The following is a 22,720-nucleotide window of genomic DNA, read 5'->3' on the forward strand; positions in this document are numbered from 1 at the left end:
CTCTGGAGAAAAGACATTTCTGTCCTTGCAGGAGAGGAGTTTAACTCCCAGGAGCTAGTGCTGGCTGAGATCACACCAAATACTTTCATTTCATAGGATATCAGAATGGCTTGGGCTGGAAGGGACCCTAAAGATCATCTCATTCCAACCTTCCACTGTCCCAGGCTGCTCCAAGCCCCATCCAGCCTGGCCTTGGGCACTGCCAGGGATCCAGCTGGCTCTGGGAATTCCATCCCAGCCTCTCCCCACCCTCCCAGGCAGGAATTCCTCCCCAATATCCCATCCAACCCCTGCCCTCTGGCACTGGGAACCCACTCCCCCTCGCCCTGGCACTCTCAAGTCCCTGCAATGAGAGGCAAATTAAATTCCACCACTGAGCTGGATGGGAAGAAGATCAGGAATCTATGAAAGGCCCTCAAGGAACTGCAGGGCATTTCAGAGGGTGCTGACAGTTCCAGAAGGGTTTTGCTGCTTTCCCTCTGAAATTCCATGAGGTTACATAACCCTGACTGCTAAAAGGGCCCCATGCCTGCGACTGTCAGAACCACTATCTCCAAACTTCAGAGATGCAAAGTCAGTAACTTGAAAGTTCAACACAAGGTTCATGCTGTGCCTTGTAAAACAATCTACAAGGAAAAAAATAATGCAGTTGCTACAGTTTCTTGTCCAGCTTTTTCCCCTTCCTTACTTCTCCTTCCCAGAGAGAATGTTCAGCAGCGATTGCTTTGTCATGGATTGGGAGGCGGAACCAGGGAGGTGCAGAGAGCTCCCAGCTCTGCTCCAACTGCTCCCTGTTTGTCCTGCTGCTCCTGCTCCCACTGGGAACATCAGCTGCTCAGGGAGTGGGGAATCCTCAGCACTGCTCAATTATTGCTCAGTGCCCTGGACCATGGGGCAGCCCAGCTCCCACCTGCCCAGACCCCTCCCCTGGAACCAGCCTGCACAGACTCACCTGGTAATAACATTTGTGAATAACACAGACTCACCTGGTAATAACAAAGGCACCTGAAGCTCTGTTTTTAAACAAAAGGCTCACTAAAGACTTATTTACACCACGCTGGAAATACTCCAGGTGTTGGGAGCTGGAGAGGGACTGGGGACAAGGCCTGGAGGGACAGGACACAGGGAATGGCTCCCACTGCCAGAGGGCAGGGATGGATGGGAGATTGGGAATTGGGAATTCCTGGCTGGGAGGGTGGGGAGGGACTGCGACAGAATTCCCAGAGCATCTGTGGCTGCCCCTGGATCCCTGGCAGTGCCCAAGGCCAGGCTGGACAGGACTTGGTGCAGCTGGGAGAGTGCAAGTGTCCCAGCTTGGACTTTTTGTTTGGTTTTTCACAGCCAAGTGGCACAACTGAGACACTTCTGTTTCACTGGGGGTTCCTTCCTAAAGCCAGGAGCCTTCTGCACATCCTTGGCAGGGAATATTTCGATCCACAGCCAGGCAAAACCCCCCAGACCTGTTCGGCAGGCCCAGGGTGAGGTGCAGGTGATGCAGGGAACATCTCCTGTGGATAGCCCAGGGCAGCAGCGCCAGGGCTGAGGCAGCTGAACCCCTGCCCCACTCCCTGGCCTTGCATCCTGCCTCAGGGCAGAGGAGGAGAACCCACAGGAAGCTCTGGGGCACCCTGCCCAGGCTGCCCTGCCTGAAGCACGTGAAGCTGAAATAAACTCAATTCTGAGGCAAAGGAACCATAGTGAGGAGAGGGCACAGGAGGCCTGACCAGACCCCACTGTGCTGGCACGGGGAGAGCCCAGATATCCCAGGATCCTGCAATCAACCAGGCTGGAAAAGCCCTCCAGGATCATCGAGTCCAAGCTGCGCTCAATCCCCACCTTGCCCCCAGCCCAGGGCACTGAGTGCCACCTCCAGGTGACACCTCCAGGGATGGGCACTCCAAACCTCCCTGGGCAGCCCCTGCCAAGGCCTGAGCACCCTTTCCATGGGCAAATTCCTCCTGGTGTCCACCCTGAGCTGCCCTGGCCCATCCTGAGGCCGTTCCCTCTGCTCCTGTCCCTGTTCCCTGGGAGCAGAGCCCAACCCCCCTGGCTGTCCCCTCCTGCCAGAGAGTTTTGGAGGACCAGAAGGTCCCCCCTGAGCCCCCTTTTCTCCAGGCTGAGCTGTGAGCACCAGCTGGAGCCTCCTCCTCCCTGTGCCAGCCTGGCCACAGCTCCTGAGCAGGAGACCCCAGAGCCATGAGCACACAGGGCCGGGAGGGATGTGACAAAATCCTGAGGGACAAAACCTCGGTGGACAATAAGGAACACCTGAGCTTCCATGAACCCTCCCACCGAGCTGTGCTGCTTTAATGCCCTCCAGCAGCTCCAGAGCAGCCTGGCAGGAGCCCCAGGGAGTTTTGGGGGAATGGCAGCCCCTCCCTGGCCGGTGCCAGCCCAGGCGGGCAGCGCGTCCCTGCGCTGGCACCGTGGAGCAGTGACAGTGCAGTTTGCAGAGCTGTGACCCGCAGCTGTCAGCCCTCCTTCTGAGCAGGGAAAGGCAATCTCCCCTGAAAGGGCTGCCACCAAATTGACACTGCTCCAGCCTGACTCCGGGAATGCTCCAGTGCAGCTTCGGCTCCGCGGTGGGGCAGAGGCCGGGGCAGATCTCAGCCCGGAGCAGCCCGGGCTCCACGCTAAGCCAGGCTCAGCAGGAGGGCAGGACTGAGAGCAGCAGCCCTGCACAGGGGCACAGGCACACGAGGGAGCCAGCACAAGGATTCCTTCAGCAAAGGGCACTGCTGAGCTTGATCCCTTTCCAACAGGGACGCAGGGACACAGGAACTGTCACCCTGCGGGGGCTTTCAAGTTCCTTTCCCCCAGGAAAATTGAAGCAGTCTCTAGGACAGGGACACAGATCTCCTCTAAGGCTCTGGAGAAGGGGGAAGGCATGAGCAAACATTACCAGAGGCTCACCAGACGCAGGCAGGGAACCCCAGGATTTGGAAGGTGAGCAGGAGCAGCTGTGAGCTGGACAATGTGCTCTGGTCCCTGCCAGGTGCGTGGTGACTCCCTGGGGCTCAGGAGCAGAGGACAGGCACGGGGTGCCCAGAGAAGTTGTGGATTCCAATCCCTGGCAGTGCCCAGGCCAGGCTGGACAGGGCTTGGAGCAGCCTGGGACAGTGGAAGGTGTCCCTGCCACGGCAGGGGTGGAACCCTGTGAGGTCCCTTCCCACACTATCCCACGACTCCGTGGTTCTGCTCTTGCTCAGCAAGAGGCCCAGGAATACCCTGCAGTCCAGCTGAGATTTTGGGCTGGTACCAGACACAGTTCAGGGAATCCTGAGCTGCAGCCTGGGCTGATGCCAACACCTGCAGAGGGTTCAGGACACCACAAACACGGAAGAGCAGCCAAACCACCATCTGCTGCCAGTCTGCACACAGGACTTGCAAAGTGCCTCCTGCTCCCAGGAAACCCAAGAGCCACAGAGTGAAATTAAAAAAAAAAAAAAACCTGAGGAATAAAAAGTCAGCAAAATTCCAAAAAGAAAATATCCCCTACTTCCCACTGATGATGATCTGGTACCTCAAACCTTCCCTAAGCTTCTTCCTTCTGAGAGCTAACCACATTTACCATCAAGAGTAGAGCTGCAGGTTTCTCCTCAGCTGAACACCAAGTACTCCTGTACCTTCAGATCCTAAGGCAGGCCAGGAGTTCTCCTCCTGCTGTGCCCACAGCACACAGACCAACCCAGCTCTGCTCTCTCCGTGGGAACTCGGTACCTGGGCTGTCTTCCCAAGGCTCAGGCAGGCAGCACACGTTCCCCACGTCCCCAGAGTGATTCCCTCTGCCTGGCAGAGCCTGGGCAGAGCTGCCCAGCCAGGCCCTGGCAGGAGCAGCTGGAGCAGTGCCCAGCTCCCACACCCATCACCCCAGCAGGACACGGCCACTGCTCCCTGTGCTGGCTGCTGCAAACCCCAAACCCTCCCCTGACACCATCCAGACACGAATTCTTCTCTTTTAAATGCAATTAGGGCCAGAGAAGGAAACAAAAAGAAGTAAAAGCAGCACTTACAGACTCTGCTGGGGATCACGAGCTCCAAGTGTGCTCCTTGGAGAGTCAATATTTACAGAACCACGAGGAAGAACAAGGTCCACACAGCAGCTCACCTGATGCACTAACAGCACTTTTCAGGAGCTACTCCCCAGGCTGAGGAGGGCACAAAACTCTTGACTCTCCTCAAAACTTACAGCACATAAAATACATGAAGAAGACATCCTCACTGCACCCCATTGTAGCTACACCTCGTCTGCTGCCTCCTCACACTTGTATCACTCCAGCTGGCTCTTTCTGGTTGTGTCAGCACTCGTTCTGATACCTTTTAATGAACTAGGTTACAAATTCATAATGCTGCACACCCCTAGCCCAGGGTGGTGCCTGCCCTGTCCATCACCTGGGAACACCCATCCCCATCCCTGAGCTCCCCTGGTCCTGCTCCCCGGCCTGGATGGAGCCTGAGCTCTAATCCTTATCAAATGATAACAACCAGAACTAAAGCAGGCTAAGGGCTGAACCCTGCAGCCTCCTGTGCATCACTTTCCCCTCCATCTCCACTTAACAGCTTCCTTCCAACCTTCTCTTATCTCTAATAAACTGGAAATCCTCTTCCTTTGACTCGTGCACTTCAGTGCTGGTAAATCACTGTGCACCATAATCTGGGCAGTCCTTAAATCTCTCCAGCTCTAAGTCCTCGCTTCCAATTTTATTAATTTCCTCCTTTTTTTCCAGGCTCTTAAAAGCATTTGACACAGCCTCCTTGGAGATGGTCCGTGAGTGTCTTTCCTACCCACACAAATCACCTCCCTCCATTAGCTTTTTGGCACTTTACCTTCCCAACAGGTTTAACTCCTGCCATCCCTGACTGCCCAGGTGAGTTTAAATTTATGGCCCTTTTCTCCCTCCTGCTCACGCTCTAAACCAGCCAGTGCTATCATATTCCTTGTGTCCCACCTCTCCTCAGCCAGCTGTCCCAAGGGAAGCCATGCAGCAGCTCCATGATTTACCCTTCTCCGGGCTCAAAACATCCCAACTCTTCAGCTCTTCACCTCGTCCCCAAGAGCTGTCAGTGAGGGAGCCCCTCTGAGGCTGAGCAATGAATTATAAATATGGAAGGAGTGTGGGAACTCTGGAAAACATCCCCATAATCCTGCCCCACGTTCCCCCACACGGTACCAGGAATTCCAGCCTGGAATTCCAGCACTTGATTGCTGCTTGGATGCAAAATACTTCATTTCTTCTGACCTACATATTCTGGCACTTTCAGTGTGCCTCACATGAGATGGAGAGGAGCCATTCAGAAGTGACAGTATTTACTGTCACCCTTGAAACACACACATACACACACATACATCTCTATATACTCATTTGTATTTTTTCTCCTCCTTCCTGTATCCCATCTGTGGGTGCACGGCCCCAACACCCCCCCAGCATGCTTGTTGTGCAGAATGAGATGGTGATAATGGAAATAAGGGCTTAAAATAGCAGATTTCCCTTCAGCACTCAGTGCTGCTTGTTTGTGGCTGTGATTCCAGCATCCCTGCTCACACACATCACCCTGACCTACTTTCAGCTTCCCCAATCCCGTGGCACAGGCAGCGAGCTCACAGGAGGAATCAGAAGCAGTCAGGAGAAATCTCTCTGCCACGTTTGTAATAGAGTTTTATGGCCATTAATTCCAGCTAGTGTCAAACTAATGACACGAGGGACATCAAAGCATGAAGCCATTTACATAATACCAGAAGAATCTACAATTCTATTACTGTTTATTCAGGCAGCTTCTGCTTGAGAACGAGGAAGATGACACGCTGTCTGTGCTCCTTTGAAATCATTCTAATTTACAGCCCTGCAGAGAGGCAGCCAGTTTTCTAGGAATTCTTTAATTCCCCACTAAGGAGTTTCTGATGTTTTGAAATAAACCCTGCCAATTTTATTTTCCTCTGAAAATCTAGGAAATAAAATGCTTTCATTCCTGTGGACAAGCCCTGAGAGACTCAACCTGGCATGTGAGGGAGCAGCTCACCCCAAAGCAGGGCTGTTCATGGGACCTCCCACCTGACCACCACGGACACGGGATGGATGAAGGGAAAGAAAAGTGAATTATTGCCCAGATCCGTGCTCTGGGACTGAACTGTCTCACCTAGATGGAGCTGACAGCGCGGGCGGCGCCGCGCTTTGACTGTGACACGACAGGACATTTCCAGGGTTCTGGGAGCTGCTCCCAGCTCTGCTCACCCTGCAGGGTTCAGCCAGCCCAGACGTGTCCCCTGGGCTTGGGGACAGCACAGCAGAGCACACAGAGTGTCACCTTCAAAGCCAGCCTCGCACCCCAGGGGGGATGAGACGGTGCCACCGACACTGCTGGGACAGGGACAGGCTGCAGGAAGGGTCTGGGCACAGGGCAGCTGGGGGTGACTCCAGAGGACACCAACAAGGGACAAACCCCTCAATTCCTGCCCTCCAGGTCCCTTTGGGGGTATGGCTTGAGACTGGAATCCACCACCAAACAGATGAGCCTTGAGAACAGAATCCCTGGATGGTTTGGGTGTGGAGGGACCTTCAGGATCATCCTGTGCCACCTGTGCCACCTCTCGCTGTCCCAGGGTGCTCCAAGCCCTGTCCAGCCTGGCCTTGGGCACTTCAGGGACCCAGGAGCAGCCACAGCTGCTCTGGGAATCCCATCCCAGCCCCTCCCCACCCTCCCAGCCAGGAATTCCTCATTCCCAATATCCCACCTGGCACTGGGAGCCATTCCCTGCGTCCTGTCCCTCCATCCCTTGTCCCCAGTCCCTCCCCACCTTTCCCAGAGCCCCTTTAGGCCCTGCTGAACTTCTGGTTGTCTTCAATTCACAGAGGTTTAATGCTGAAACCTGATTCTAGCAGGACTGGAGACACCCCTGAGACAGAAAAGTAGCACAAGACTCAGAAGGTAAAAATCTGATGTGACCCCTGTGAGCAGCAATTCTAAAATCAGCCCAGGGAACACAACTGCCAGCTGAAACCTCTCATCAGCTCATTTATTTATATAGATTTATGTGTTTCTAGCTGAAAGCCTGGCCAGGTAAATCTCATCTTGCTCAACTCTCAGCTACAAAATGGGGCAACTCTAACTTGAATTTTCCCATGATTATCAGGTTCCCATTCCTATTGAACCTGAGATTGTCTTTGGTAGAATACAGAGCTGCACAAAACTACCTGAAACTTTCAGTGATGCACACAAAATTCCAGGTTTGTTTTTTTTTTTTTTTTTTTTTTTTTTTTTTTTTTTTTTAAGCAGAATCATTAATTTTGGTTGTAAGATTGAGACATAGAGCCCCTAAAATCTTGCAAAACTGCCCATGAGTGACATTTTGTGAGAGCTGTTTGCATCACTGGCAAGCAGCAGAGTGTTAATGTGGGAGATGGAACATCACAGATTTTCCAGGCAAAGCATGGAAGGCTTGACAAAGCTGAAAGCAAAAGTATTTTTATCTGTAGCCAGGGGAAATGTTAGGGCAAGTGGAGACACAAGGAAATGACACAAAGGTAAATAAAGAGCTGGCTAAGTGACAAGTGGCAAGGCAATGTCAAAAGGGGAATTCTCTTCCTGGAGGAACATAACCAGTTATTAGAGTGTGAAGATCGAGGATCCCAAACAACCCTTGCTTAATGTTTTCATTTTCAATCCTAGAAATCCAAAACTTCTGATGAAGACAAAAGTATCTTTTTTCAGAGAAAATATTCAGCCTGCACATCTCAGACTCAGCAGAGCAGCCCAGTTCCTGTTACCTGTGTGTGCTGCAGGCACAGATCAGATGCTGCTGCCCAGTGATCAGAACCTCCCTGGACTTGGACGATCCCTGGGTTTCCCTCCCAGTCCAGGATATTCTGATTTTGTGACTTCTCTTGGCAGATTCCACTCCCCAGCCCGGCACTGGGATGGGAGATTTGGAAGCACAAAAAGCTGGGCCCCGATAAATGCAGAATTGGTGGCATCCCAAGAGCCAGACCCCTCCATCCCTTCCCCTGTGGCAATTCCATGAACAGGGAATGTCACAGGGCCACCGCAGCCTGTCCTGCTGGCCAACGCTGCCACAGCCCTGCTCCTGCTGCTCCCGCTGCCAGGGCTGGCTTGGGAAGCAACACTTTTAATGGCTGGCTAAGGAACCCTGAGCTCTGCTCCCAGCTTCCCACGGACTCACCAGGACCACCCCTCAGTCCCAGTTCTCCTCCTGGAGCTGGGGAACAGCCACCTAACACGGTCAGCTTTAACCTACACGGGTCAAAAAGGACTCCAGAAGAATGAAAGGTTGTTTTTCAGTCCTTCAGTCGTCTCTGAGGGAACTCCCAACCCTCTGAAACCCAAGTCACTGCTGAATCCCCAGGAGTTCAGGCAGGACAGGGGAAGACACTGAGTTTGGCCAGGCTGGTTTTTCAGGAAGCCAGACCAAAGTGAGGGCATGGAAAACCCAACTTCACAGAACCACAGAATATCCTGAGCTGCACGGGACCCACGAGGGTCATCCTGGTCCTGCACAGTCTGAATTTGTCACAGAGCCACGGGAAATTCTCTTTGAGAAGAGACAGATCAAACCTCTGCAGCTCCAGAACTCCCTGCCAGGAGGGGACAGCCATGGGGTCAGGCTCTGCTCCCAGGGAACAGGGACAGGGTGGGCCAGGGAGGGACACCAGGAGGAATTTGCCCATGGAAAAGGTGCTCAGGCCTTGGCAGGGGCTGCCCAGGGAGGTTTGGAGTGCCCATCCCTGGAGGTGTCACTCTGCTCTGGGCTGGGGACAATTTGGGCACAGCTGGGACCCCATGCCCTTGGAGCTCTTTTCCAACCTCAACAATTCCATGATTCAGTCAGATGCAGCGTGCTCTCAGTGCAAGGAAGAAGGTCAAACAGCATCCTAAGTTATGTGGCAGAACAAAATCAAACATCCCTCCCAGATATTTTTTGGGGTGGTGAACTGTGTTTTGCTCGTGTCCTGCAGTCTCCTGTCACTTCTGTGCCTTGCCAAGTCACTTCTAATTCCAGAGGTGCCTCCAGCATCAATTGTCCACAGAAACAGCCCTGGAGTTCCAGAACTGCTCCCAAGGGAGCTGTTAATCCTGCACTATTTAGCAGGCATTGATTAATGCCCAGAGAAACAGGGATCCTGCCTGGTCACCTCCAGGAAGGGGCTTCTTCTGTCCCAAAATGAAGGGCCAGCTTCATGGGAAAAGCCTGATCCTCCAGCACACAGAAATGCCAATCCCACCTCGGGAAGGAGCAGCTCCAGGTGAGGAGGGAGCAGCTCTGCCATGCTGAGGTCAGCTTTTAGCCACCAAATGGAAAAGCAGGAGCACATCCTTAGGAAAAGCATCCAACCCAGCATTTGCCAGCCTTTCCAAGGGCAGGGTGAGCCTGCCTCGCAGCTTTACCCCACGGGAGAGGAAAATGTTCCAAAGGGACCAGGCACAGCTCCCTGGGCCGGGAGAGGAGGAGGATCCTGAGCATCCCTCACACATTGTTTCAGTTTTGTAACTCCAGAAAGCAGCAAAGCTTCCCTGCTCTGATACTCAGCAGGAATTCAGGAAGGTTTTATGCCACACTTGCCAAAAGCCAGAGTGTTTCAGACGCACCGACTCCACACAAGGTGTGCTCAGTATTTCATGGCTCAGAGCTGGAAACCAGCTGCAGAAATTGCACCAAAATAGCAGCAAAAAGGGGAGATTACTGCTGAGGATCCGGGTAATTTATATTTCAGGGACTTGCTCATGCAGGACTAAGAGAGCTGACGTTGTCCAAAGCTCTCTCCAGGGACAGCAGTTCTGTGGGGTTAAAGGAGGAGGCACCACAGCCTTGCTCAGCTTTTCTGAGCTTCCCTTTCCACAGCCACTCCAAAGGTGTAGATCTGCTCTCAACCCCAACCACCAAAGAGCTCCTGAGCAGCTTCACAGTAACCAACACATTCCTTAACTATAAAATTTTATTTAAAAAAAAAAAAAGTCCCATTAATCCAAGATTACCCCAGCGCCAACCCACCCCGAAAGGAGAACGCTCGATAACAACAGCTGGGGTGCAGCTAGAAAAGATAAAATGCACAATATAATCAGCCTTACCCTATTTGCAGTGATGGGACTGAAGTGGAAGAAGATTAAAGAGCTCAGGCCTCCGAGGGAGCCACGAGCAGAGGCAGGATTAGGGAAGTTTCCTATCCCCAGGTTGGATTTAGCCTGGGTCACACGACCTCGCAAAGCCACCCCAGCACACGACTCTTCCCCAAGGTTTTGTAAGCAGGATAAACCCCCACCAAATCCCTTCTTGCAAGCAGAACCCCAGGTCTGGAGGAGGAATAAAAAGTGGGGAAGGGAAGCTGAAAAGGGAGAGCCTGGTGGGAGGGGAGCAGCTCTCCAGGCCCAGCCCAACCTTGCTGCAGGTGCTGCTGTGGAGCAGCTCCGATGGAGCTCCTGCTGGGAATGGGATCCTGCAGCTCCCAAACCTCCTCCCAGCCCTGCAGGTGGGGATGGCTGAAGCCCCAGGGGGGGATGGCTGGAGCCCTGCAGATGGGATGGCTGGAGCCCTGCAGATGGGATGGCTGGAGCCCTGCAGATGGACATGGCTGGAGCCCTGCAGATGGGATGGCTGGAGCCCTGCAGATGGGGTGGCTGGAGCCCTGCAGATGGGATGGCTGGAGCCCTGCAGATGGGATGGCTGAGGCTCTGCAGATGGGATGGCTGGAGCCCTGCAGATGGGGTGGCTGGAGCCCTGCAGATGGGGTGGCTGGAGCCCTGCAGATGGGATGGCTGGAGCCCTGCAGATGGGATGGCTGGAGCCATGCAGATGGGATGGCTGGAGCCCTGCAGATGGAGGTGGCTGGAGCCCTGCAGATGGGATGGCTGGAGCCCTGCAGATGGAGGTGGCTGGAGCCCTGCAGATGGAGGTGGCTGGAGCCCTGCAGATGGGATGGCTGGAGCCCTGCAGATGGGATGGCTGGAGCCCTGCAGATGGAGGTGGCTGGAGCCCTGCAGATGGGATGGCTGGAGCCCTGCAGATGGGATGGCTGGAGCCCTGCAGATGGAGGTGGCTGAAGCTCTGCAGATGGGATGGCTGGAGCCCTGCAGATGGGATGGCTGAAGCCCTGCAGATGGGATGGCTGGAGCCCTGCAGATGGGGTGGCTGGAGCCCTGCAGATGGACATGGCTGGAGCCCTGCAGATGGGATGGCTGGAGCCCTGCAGATGGGATGGCTGGAGCCCTGCAGAATTCACCCCTGCTCTTTGTGCTGTCAGCCCAGGAGCTGATCCTGGGCTCACCCTGACAGCTCCAAGGCAAATATTTCAATATTTACCCAAGTGATCGAAGGCAGAGATTAACTCCCATTGTGAAGCCAAGCCATGAACCCCACCTAGCAAAAAGGTGATGATAAAGGGTTTAGACTAAGCTTAATTCTTGTGTCTTTGACAGTGCTGCTGTTTATTTTCCTTTGGCAAGCCTCTCACTGAAATTCCCTACGTTTACTCTGAAGGATCCCTGCAAAGACTCCCCATGAGCCACTGGAATAAGCAAGGGAATAAACATTATGTTGTTTTAAGCACTGAAGGGAGGGGAAAAAAGTATCTTTTAAAGCTGTAGTGAAGTTCCAGAGAGACAAATTAAAGGCAAATTGGGTAATGTAAGCGCAGGATGAGAGCAGGGCTCTGGATGAGGAGCAGCGAGGGTCAGCCAGCCCTTGTCTGCAGCACCGAGGCTCTGTCTCTCTCCTACCTGCCTCAAGCCCTCCTGAAAACACCAAGAGTTTAAAAAGGCTGCCTCATTATGTGCCCAGAAACATTCCAGTTCCACAGAAACACGGTTCAGAGAAACGACAAGTCAATTTAGTGTGAAGGCCGACGAGCTCAAAGGATGGGCAGAGAAAAGGGTTCACATTTTCCAGGAGGTCCCAGCCTGCACACTTCTGCAGCATCTCCCCAGACAAGGTGCTTGGAGAGCACTAACACATTAAACCCAAGCTACAAGCTCCAAAGTTCATGGCTTGAATATTTTAAGTCCCAGCTACTTGCTCAGGAAATTCAAGCCGTGGAGGACCCCATTAATTCACCCAGCTGTCAGATCCTTGCTAGAACAACTCCTGAGCACGCTGCAAAACAGAAAGGGTTTGTATTCCCAGATTTTAAACCTCTCTAAGCCTCCCTGTTAAGCTTTTAATAGACTTCTCGACATATGTATGACTTCATTATAATCCTTTTAATTTCCCATTCAGTGAGCCAAGCCAGGGACATCCCACCTCTGAAGCGAAGGCTGAAACAAAAAAGAAAAGGCGAGCAGCAGGTTGGTGGGGAAGCACCATCTGAGAGAGAGCCAGCATGAAATCAGCATTTTGGAGGCAGAAAAGGTCCCTGCTTTTCCCTGTAGCCCCCAGAGGAGCTCCCAGAGCATTCCCAGGGCTGCAGCAGCTCCAACACTCACAGCCCTGTGGGGACACACGGTGACACTGGGACAGCACAGTGCTGGCTTCCTGAGAAACCCCCAGCTCCCCCACCCCTCATCCCAGAGCTGTTTCTGCACATCCTGACACCACAGATCCCAGAATTCCAGGGTGGTTTGGGGAGGAAAGGATCTTGAGCTCATCCAGTGCCACCCCTGCCACGACAGGGACACTTCCCACTGTCCCAGGTGCTCCAACCTGGCCACCCCAAGTTCCCATTGCAGCCTGAGCCTGGCAGGAGTGCAGGGCAGCTCCAGGGGACAGGGAGCATTCCCTGCAGCCCTTCCAGGGGGCTGGGTCCTGCAGCAGCAGCCCTTACACAACAGCCTAAGCTGCCCCGAGAGCACAGCAAAGCTCCCTGAGCCTGTCCCTCCCTGCTGGAAAGCTGCAGAGTGCTGCCTGGCACAGCAGCAGCAGCTGGGGATGGCACCAGAGCTTTCTGCTGGCTCACACTGCCTCCCCCCAGAAACAAGGAATCAGGAACTCATGGAAAGGGCTGCCTGGGAAGAGACCTCCAGGGTCACTCACTTCCACCCCTGCCATGGCAGGGACACCTCCCGCTGTCCCAGGTGCTCCCAGCCCTGTCCAGCCTGGCCTGGGGCACTGCCAGGGATGCAGGGGCACCACAGCTGCTCTGTCTGTTATTCCAGTGTTTATCAGCACTTCAACACCTGGGCAATGTCTTTATGCTCTTTGAAAGCCTCAGGAGCAGCTCAGGAGCTGAGATTGTGCAGCTGCTCAGCTCCTGAGCTGCAGGAAGCCACAAACGCCTCATCTGAAAGAGCAGCAGGACCTGCAGAAAAGAACCCTCATCCCCCAGTCCCCCTCCAGGAGCTGGGGAAGCTCCACATTCCCTGGAAGGGCCTCTGTCTGCCCCCAGGACCAGGGACAGAGACCCCCAGCTGTCACATCCCCTTCCCCACTCACCTTCCCCCCAAAACAAGCACCCCAAAGCCCAGGGAGACTCACACAACCCTCTGAGTCACAGAGAACTCAGCAAAGCTGCTGAATTATTCAGCTGGCTGCTGTTTTTAGACTGAAGCCAGGGAAATGTGAACTGCCCAACAGTGAGCACGGCTGGATGCAGCCCCCTCTGAGGAGCCTGAAAAGCTCTGCCTGGAGCCCGGGAAGGATAAAAGCCTCTGTAAGTAAAAACTTGCACCAAGAGGGAAATACACAGGCAGGTAAGAGAGGAAAGCCAGCAGAAAAGTTCTAATTAGAAGAACACACCTGTACTGTCCTATTTACAAAATGCTACGCAGAATAAACAGATTTTGGGATGGTTTTGTTGGGTTTTTTGTTTGGGTTGGGGGAACTTTTAAATGTTTTTCTCCCACAGATCTTTGTCTCGGGGCTCTCCATCCCTTCATTCCCAGCCTGGATTTGTGCTTGGGACTGTCCCAGCCCAGGTGCAGAACTCTGCCCTTGGCCTGAGGGTGGCACAGCCCCACCTCTCCAGGCTGGCCTGGTGCCTTAAACTCCAGCTTCCATACTTTCCAGATTCTGCATATTTCAGTATATACATATATTCATTTATTATTATTCTTATACTCTGAACTTCATATAAAGTGTTAGCAAGTTCTCCTCACAGTTTAATTAGACAAAACAATCCCTTTCCAGCCCCAGGACCAAGGACACCATTCCAGCCTCAGGCCTAAAAAGTGCAAACAACAGGGAACTGAGGAGAGCAAACTGGGAGGATGGGACTGCAGAACCTGGAGCTGGAAGTGGACAATGAACCCCTATATGGAAATGGACCAAAACTTAGAAAAGCATGACAACTGGTGACTCGGAGTCCATCCTGGGTGCAGCCTCAGCCAGGCTCTTGCACTGCCCAGGTGCATCCTCTGAGGGCCTTTTAATCAATCCCTACTTTACTCCTTTAACGCTGCCCAGCTCTGTTCCAGGGAGCCTCCCTGGGCACCACCAGGTCCCTGAGGGTGCCTCATCCCCTCCCTGCAGCTGTGCCAGCACCCAGAGCTCCGTGTCACCAGCAGAGTGCCCAGGGTGTCCCAGCCCCGCTGCCAGGGAGGCTGGACAGTGCTGGTGCCACCCCTGGGTGTCCCTCTTGTCACTGCTCTGCTCTGACACCGAGCCAGTGACCACCACTGAGTGTGACCATCCAGCCCCTTCCTCATCCACCGAGTGCTCCACCCAGGAAACCCCTGTCCCTCAGTTTGGGGACAAGGATGTGGTGTGGGACAGTGTGTGGAACACTCTGCACAACATCCCTGTCTTTGAGGGACAGTTTCCCCCCTCTGCCAGGCACCAAGGATCCCAGCCGCAGCCACGTCCCCTTGCAGCAGGGCCACCAGAGCAGCAGACCCAGAACATCCCCTGCAGGACTCAGCCTGGGCTGGCAGCAGGACCCCAGAGACTCCCAGCACAGAACAACTCGGGAGGGGTTAGTTTGAGATGTTTATTAGGGATTTATTGCACAGCAGTTACAGCTTCACATCATACAGAGCATTGGAACCAAGAACTCGGCAAGGAGTGACAACAGACAGGAGAGCAAGCACAGGGTGTTAGAGCAAGCACAGCCCCAGCCCCAGGGCTGCAGGAGAGCAGGAGATCTGAGCAGAGAGCACCCCCGGGCCTCCCTGCTCCCGGGCTGCACAGGACACCCCACAGCCAGCTCCCAGTGGGACACAGGGATGCTTTCAGGAGGGACAGGAGCTCCAGCACAGACCCCCATTGCCTACATCCCCTGGGATCCCACCCCAGCACACCCAGAGCTCGGGGTCAGTGCTGCAGGAACATCGCCCAGCCCCAGAGCACAGCCCCCCCGTGCCCCCCATGCAGGCCCCCTGCACATCAGTGACCCCACGGCACCACAGACGAGCCATGGGGGTACGAACATGAGTGGGAGCATGGGGTGGCATGGGATGGATGATCCATGTGTGCAGCAGGGACAGCCAAACCCCGGCTGGAGGAGCTGCCCCTGCCCTGCCCTGCCGGGCACACCCAGCCCCATCTCACCCACGGGGTCCCAGGATGGGCAGCTGCTCCCAAACTCCTCTGCCCACCTCACCCTGGCTACGAGTCCCTCCAGCAAAGGCTTTAAAGCATTGCTGCCTTTCAATAAAGTAAAACATCTGTGGGAGTGGGCAGAGTCTCATATTCAGGTACCTGAAACCTTCCACAACTCAATCTGAAAATATTCCACATTTCCATATTTCAATCTGAAATTTCCTTCCTTATTTCCATGGTTTTTGGGAAGGAGTGTGGCACCAAAGCTACTCCCTAAGGCAGGAATTTGGGGCTGGCTGTTTCCCTTCATAATCCCAGTTATGGCAAGGGCTGGGACCCCAAAATGCACCCCTCAGACACCAGTCTCATTTATTCTCTACTTCTAGGGCACAAGAGTTAAGCCCACTTAAGGCAAAAGGTGAGAAAGAACAATTGAGGAGCCAAGTTAAAGTGATGCTGCCTTGCTTCAAAATCACATTAAAAAAAAAAAGAAAAAGCTATGAAAAGGTCTTTGAAAGGAAAGCCAAGAAGGCAAGAATCTCCTTTTATGGCCACAGACACCAAAAACCCAAAGGAAAGCACAGCATGAAGGACTCACAGGTTGGAGCTGATCTCAGGACTTTCCCAACTGGAATGATGCTGTGAAATCCATGGGCTGGGAGGGAAGAGCCCAGTTTGGGGCTCCAGGACCTGGAGTTTGCCCAGAAACAACAACGGTGCACCAGGGAGGAGAAACCCCCGGGGTCACTGCTGGGAGCTGGCACCACAAGGACATCAGCTCCTAAGGAGGCCTCAGGGGGGCACAGAGGGCTGAACTGGCACCAAAATGGGGAGAAAAGTGCCAGGTCCTGGCACAGCGCAGTGGCCAGGCTGTGACTCAGCGCTGGCACTGCCACCCAGCTCGGGGCATGCAAGGTCTCACAGGGGACAAACAGCAAAGCAAGGCTGCCTCTGGCTGGGGGAGATGCCCAAAGCTGCTCTGCTCTGCTGGCACTGCCCTGGCAGCGCCCGTTCCAGCTGGGACAGCCCCCACGTCCTGCACAGGGCTGCAGGGGACACCTGGGGCAGCTGCCAGGCACTCCCCTCACAGCAAGGAAATGCCATCTTTAGGCAGGTGAAGCTCTCAGCTCTTGTTCTGGGCAGTTCAGCCTCAGGCTGCATTTGGGTTCGACTAAATCCCTTCCATCAGCAGCCCAAGTGCCCTGAGCTACAGCACAGGATTCTCCTCACAAAAACAGTCCCTCTCCTCCCAAAGCCAGGCTGAGCCTGCCTCAGGTTAAACCCTGCTTTCTCTCTCTAATTATCTCCTCCTTTCACGCTTTGTTTCACCTACTGATGGAAAAATGAGCACTTTTGTCTCTGGAAAGCTTTGCACCTCTGTGGGGACAGGGGGAATGCCACTGACAGGCTCTTTAGCTTAAACCAGGCCTGTTCCTTCTGGTGCTGCTGGAGAGTGTCAGGATTATTTCAGCACAGAATCACAACTCAGTGCTTTTGTCTCTCAGTTTCAGCAGGGACAGATTATTCCTCATGGCAGGTAAAATTCCATCCAAGGCTGTCATTCCCCACAGGAAGCCAGAGGTGCGAAGTTAAAAAAGGGAATTTCCTTTTGGGTTTTTGGGAAGGAGTGCGACAGCAAAGCCACTCCCTAAGGCAGGAATTTGGGGCTGGCTGCTTTCCTTCCTACTCCCAGTTATGGCAAGGGCTTGGAGCCCAAAATGCACCCCTCAGACACCAGAGCTGATCCACCTGCCCCTCAGGACGCTTGGTTTTCCCTGATCTGCTCCTCAAGCCTGCAAAGGGCTGAAATGATCTGAACCCACCCAAGAAAACAACACTGGACAGACCAGAACCCCGTGTGAGAGGGTTTCAAAGCAGCAAGGAGCAAGGCAGGTACTCTACAAGGCTGTGTGAGTGTGGGGAGAAGGGAAGGGAGCTGCAGTCATGGTGGACCCATCCGCTTTGGAAGCACAACTGGAAATGTCAAACCTTCTCTTATGGAGCACCATGAAAACGGAGAGAAATTAAATTTAAAGGTGATCAAACCAAAAATGGAGCTGTGGTCGTGATCTCAAAGCAGAGGCACAGTGCAGTTCCAAACCAGGGTGCACTTTTGTGCTTACACAGAGAGAGGAAGGTTTCAACAAGCACTGCAGAGCACGGGGAGGAGGAGCAGGATGGAGCCACCCTTTGCTTCTTCTACAGCCAAGTCCAAGGAGGTAAAGCAAGAGCTCTGTAAAATGCTGCAGATTTTAGAAGTGTAATGGCAGGTAGAAAAGGACACTGGCCTCGTGTCAGTGGCAGCCCCAGTGTTAGGAGACAGTCTAGGCTTCTAGGAGGAGAAAATAGAAGAGAGGAAAAGAAGGAGGAGAGGGAAAGGGGATGGGGAAGGGGGCAAGAAAGCGCAAGTCATTAGTAAACATCACCAAGGAGCAGCACTGCACCACACCCAACTCCTCACCATGCACCAGCAGATCTGCCAGGAGCCAGGTCACACACAGCTCTGCTCCCAGGGTGGCTGCAGGGCCGTCCCCTGTCACCACACAGAGCCACCCCGGGCAGGGCCAGGCCACCAGCAGTGACAGGCACGGGGAGCAGCACCTCAGGAGCACAAACAGAGTGTTTCTGTGAGCTGCTGCTGGTGACACAACTGCCAGCAGGCTGGCGGGAGGGAAAGCCCAGCTAGGGCAGGTTTGAGCATCCAGCAGGGACACCTCCCTAGGGAGCTTCTCACCTGCCAGCAAGAGCATGGACAGCATCTTGGGCAAGAGGCACATCCAGAGCAACCATGTGACCATCCCTGATGGACTTCTTTCCAGAAATTTGGTTGGGTTTTATTTATAAATACATATTTCCTTTGAACTCTAGGCAAATATCCTGCAATGAAGAGTTGCAAATTGCAAATTACACAGGAATTCTTGGTTCTGAACATGCTGTTGGTTTGACTAGGCCCTCCCTGAGCCTGGCCTGGTGGGGGTGAGCAGAGAGCTGCCTCCCCCAGCAGGGATTCCCGAGCACCACTGAACTCCCTGCTCCCTGTTCCCAGCCCTGCATCCCTGGGAATGCTGCTCCAGCCTCTCCATTTCTCCTTTTAAGGAAGAGCAGGATCAGCAGCAGGATTCCAGGGGATGTGCCCAGCACCCAGAGCTCCCTCTGCTGCTCCCAAAACCAAACCCCCCAGGGCCAGGCAGCCATGGCCACGCTGTGCTCAGCCCTGCCAAGCCCTTGGCAGGAGCTGCCAGGGTCTCCCTGCCTAAAGCCTGGCCTAAGCACGGCCCTGAGCAGGCTTGGAGCACAGCCCTGCCAAGAGAAAAGAATCCAGCACTGGATGGAGGGTCTGGCCCCGAGCTGGAGAGGTTTGGGTCCCTGCCAGCTGCTGCACTGAGGTGTCTGGGAGTGCCAAGGAGCGCCAGGAGCTCAGGCCTGGCTGATGCCAGCTCTGCAGACACACCCCAAGGGCTGCAGATGATGCTGCATGTAATAAAACGAGGTCAATCATCACCTTGCTTGATGTGATGAGTGAAGGAAACCATCCAGCAGCGCTTCCTGAGCTCCAGCCCAGAGATCCACGTTTGGATGTGCAGACAGCTCAACCACCCCTTCTCCTCGGAGTCTGCTTCAGAACCAGCTTAAACCCAGCCCTGCTTTCCAAAGCTCTCTCTGTAGCTTGGAACTCTGGGTTTTGTAGCAGCGAGCTGCTCTGCCTGAGCATCACCTGCCTCAGTCCCCTCCTGGCTGCTCCGCTGCCCTGCCCTCATCCCACACCCCTGAGAATCCTGCAGCTCCCAGGCACGGGGATGGATCCTGCTGGGAACAAATCCCAGAATGGAGCTGCTTTAGAGCCAGGGACCCAGGCTCTGGGCAGCAGCACCTCTGCAGGGTGGGAGCAGGCCCTGCCCAAGGCCATCCCCCAGGGCAGCAGCTCTGAACCCCTGCGGTGCCTGGTGGAAATTCAGCATTTCTGCCTTCTCCCCCGTGGAAATTCAGCCTTTCTCCCTTCCCTCCCATGGAAATTCAGCCTTTCTCCCTTCCCTCCCGTGGAAATTCAGCATTTCTCCCTTCCCTCCCATGGAAATTCAGCCTTTCTCCCTTCCCTCCCATGGAAATCCAGCCTTTCTCCCTCCTCCCCCGTGGAAATTCAGCCTTTCTCCCTTCTCCCCCGTGGAAATTCAGCCTTTCTCCCTTCCCTCCCATGGAAATTCAGCCTTTCTCCCTTCTCCACTGTGGAAATTCAGCCTTTCTCCCTTCTCCCCCGTGGAAATTCAGCCTTTCTCCCTTCCCTCCCATGGAAATTCAGCCTTTCTCCCTTCTCCACTGTGGAAATTCAGCCTTTCTCCCTTCTCCCCCGTGGAAATTCAGCCTTTCTCCCTTCTCCCCCATGGAAATTCAGCATTTCTCCCTTCTCCCCCATGGAAATTCAGCCTTTCTCCCTTCCCTCCCATGGTAATTCAGCCTTTCTCCCTTCTCCCCCGTGGAAATTCAGCCTTTCTCCCTTCCCTCCCATGGAAATTCAGCATTTCTCCCTTCCCTCCCATGGAGAGCCAGGTTATGGCAGACATTCCCCAAGGAAGGGGGCAGGGAGAGAGGCCATGAAGGAATTGTGTCATGTGGATCTCGTGTTACTCTGGCAAACCTAATTAACTTGATGGCCACAGCTCCTCATCCTGACACCCTGCTCTGCCACTTTGATGTCACTTTTAGACACACTTGAACAAGAGAAGAAAAAAAAAAAATCAACTCTACCCCACAAAGAGGGAACATATTAATAAATTAAAAAGCTCCAGACACATAAAAGTATCTTTGATCAAAGTTGTTAACATTTAGTGGGAAGAGTTAAACCTCCAAACAGCAAGAGTGAGGCAAATAACAAAGACTTTTTTAAACACAAGCCAGGAGTTCAATACAAAAATCTTGATGCCTTTAATTATTCAGACCATAAATCTGATTGCATTTCTATCTCCTTTAGTTAGAAGTATTAAATAAGAGGAAGGAAATATCCTTAAGAATGTTCAGAAGTGTTCTTAATTTCAGTTTATACTGAATTACAGAAGATGCACAACTTCCCTTTGACCAGACTTCCAGGAGCAAATGAAGCACAAAGATCAATTTTTCTATTCCCATCCTCACTAAGGACATAAAACTCACTCACACTAAACCAAACTCTGAAATCCTAAAGAGAATTATAGCCAAGAGGTGTTTGAACTCACCCCCACCCCCCAAATGTTCACCATTATCTCCTGAACTGGTTCTTAACTTGGGGCTGCACCTCTGGATTAGGAGGGGTAAGAGTGGGAGCAGCCAGTGAGATTTTGCCAACCTCAGCCAAGATCTGGAGCTGAGATCACCCCAGGGACACCACGGGAGTCCTCACCAGGCCAGGGTGAGAGCTGCCTCTGGAACGTTCCATCCCAAGAAAGGAGAGGCCCCACAGCCACAGCCCTGGTGACAGAGGGAGCAGATGGGCTGGAGCTTGGGGGAACCCCAAAGCCCAGGCAGAGAGGCTCAAGGGGAAGGAAGCAGAGCTCACTGCTGACTGGGACTAGGACAGGAGCAACCTCAGCACCTCAGCCTGACTGGAAAGGCCCGTCCTTTTCCAGGTTCTGCACAAGCCTGAAATATTCATCCAGTTCCATCACAAGCTCCTGGCAGTCAGAACTACCCTGATGCCATGGAGAAAGGTCCCAAAGGCTCGGTGTCACCTGTGCCACTGCTGGAGCAGATATGGGGACCTTGGGGGAGGACACAGCTGGGTCATGGCAGAGAACAAAAACTGCTCAAAGGATGGGGGATGTGGGAAAACACCACAGTGGGTCACAGGGGAAGCCACAGGACAGGGGACAGTTCACCTGTGGGCATCATGGACTCTCCAAAGCCATTTTTAACAGCTGCCCTCCCAGCACTGCCCACGGACAGAGAACAGCACACCTTCAGAACAAGCTTCACCCAAAGAAACCCTTTAAACCCCAAAGAAACTGAAGCTCTGCTTTGCTGCCAATTCTTTGAGAGCTCTTCAGAGGCAAGGGCAGCCCCCTGGGAGGAGCGGGGGGTGCAGAGCACGGGGCAGAGGTGCAGCACGTACCTGTGTGGTGGTCCTGCAGCCCGTGGTCACCGTTCTCCACCACCACCGGCGCCGAGGCTGAGCCATCTGCAAGGGAGCAGCACAGGGTTAGCACTGCGTGGAACCCACCTCAGCCCAGCCCTGGAGAACAGCTCTGTGCAGCTGCACAGTCACCGAGGTTGGAAAAGAGCTCCAAGATAGAGCCCAAGCTTTGATGGATCCCCCCCTTGTCACCTGGTGGTGATCCTGAAAGCAGCAGAAGAAATATCAATCCCAGGATCACTGAGGCTGGAAAAGCCCCTGGGATCATCACATCCACTTGGTGCCTGGTCCCCTCCTCGTCCCCAGCCCAGAGCACTCAGTGCCACCTCCAGGTGTTCCTGGGACACCTCCAGGGATGGGCACTGCAAACCTCCCTGGACAATCCCTGCCAAGGCCTGGGAAAAATTTCCATGGAGAAATTCCTCCTGGAACACCAAATATTGCTAAAGCAGGGATCAGGGGAGGTGTAGAGGAGGGTGGTCAGGGTGGAAGATCACCAATTCCAAAAACCAGCACGGAAAATCCTTATCACTCTGAGATTGAGTCCATCTTGTTCTAACAGCTAAGATTTTAACCAGCACCAGGATTTCCAGCCAGAACTTGGGAAACCTGGCAGCAGGGCACAAGGGGAACAGCTGGAAGCTGCAGGAGGGTCCATTTAGATTCTATAAAAGAAGGAATTTTATACAAGGAGGGTGGGCAGGCCCTGGCACAGGTGCCCAGAGCAGCTGGGGCTGCCCCTGGATCCCTGGCAGTGCCCCAGGCCAGGCTGGACAGGGCTTGGGGCACCCTGGGACAGTGGGAGGTGTCCCTGCCATGGCAGGGGTGGCCCTGGATGGGCTTTAAGGCTCCCTCCAACCCCAAACCAGTCTGGATTCTGTGACTTTATGACCTTGAGCAGTTTTAGGGAAGCAGAACAAGAGGCACCAGCTCCTCCCTGGGCCCTCAGCTCTGCTGACAGTGAGGAAATGCTCATTTTATAAATAATAAAGGTTTCTCCCCAAGAGACACACACTCAGTCACCTGGAGCTGCTGCTGGCCCTGCTGAGCCCCAGTTTTATAACAGAGCCACGTTCCCAGAGCCCTTCAGACACAGCAGGGCTGAAGCCAGCCCTCAGCAAAGCAGAAGGAAAAACATTTCCAGCTCCATCCGTGCTCATCCTGGTGTTCTGCAAAAATTCCCCATGAACTTGCCAGTGTATAGA

The 22,720-nt window shown here is 53.9% G+C and overlaps 1 protein-coding gene across 1 annotated transcript in view; it reads right to left on the reverse strand.

Annotated features, from left to right (window-relative positions):
• Positions 1-22,720, reverse strand: part of MAP4 (microtubule associated protein 4) — a 122,701-nt gene that overhangs the window by 71,973 nt on the left and 28,008 nt on the right. The window contains 1 exon segment of the mRNA XM_038130015.1: positions 21,495-21,560. Within this exon segment, the coding sequence (XP_037985943.1) occupies positions 21,495-21,560 (66 nt within the window).

This window comes from Motacilla alba, chromosome 2, assembly GCF_015832195.1.
Source record: "Motacilla alba alba isolate MOTALB_02 chromosome 2, Motacilla_alba_V1.0_pri, whole genome shotgun sequence".
NCBI lineage: Eukaryota > Metazoa > Chordata > Aves > Passeriformes > Motacillidae > Motacilla > Motacilla alba.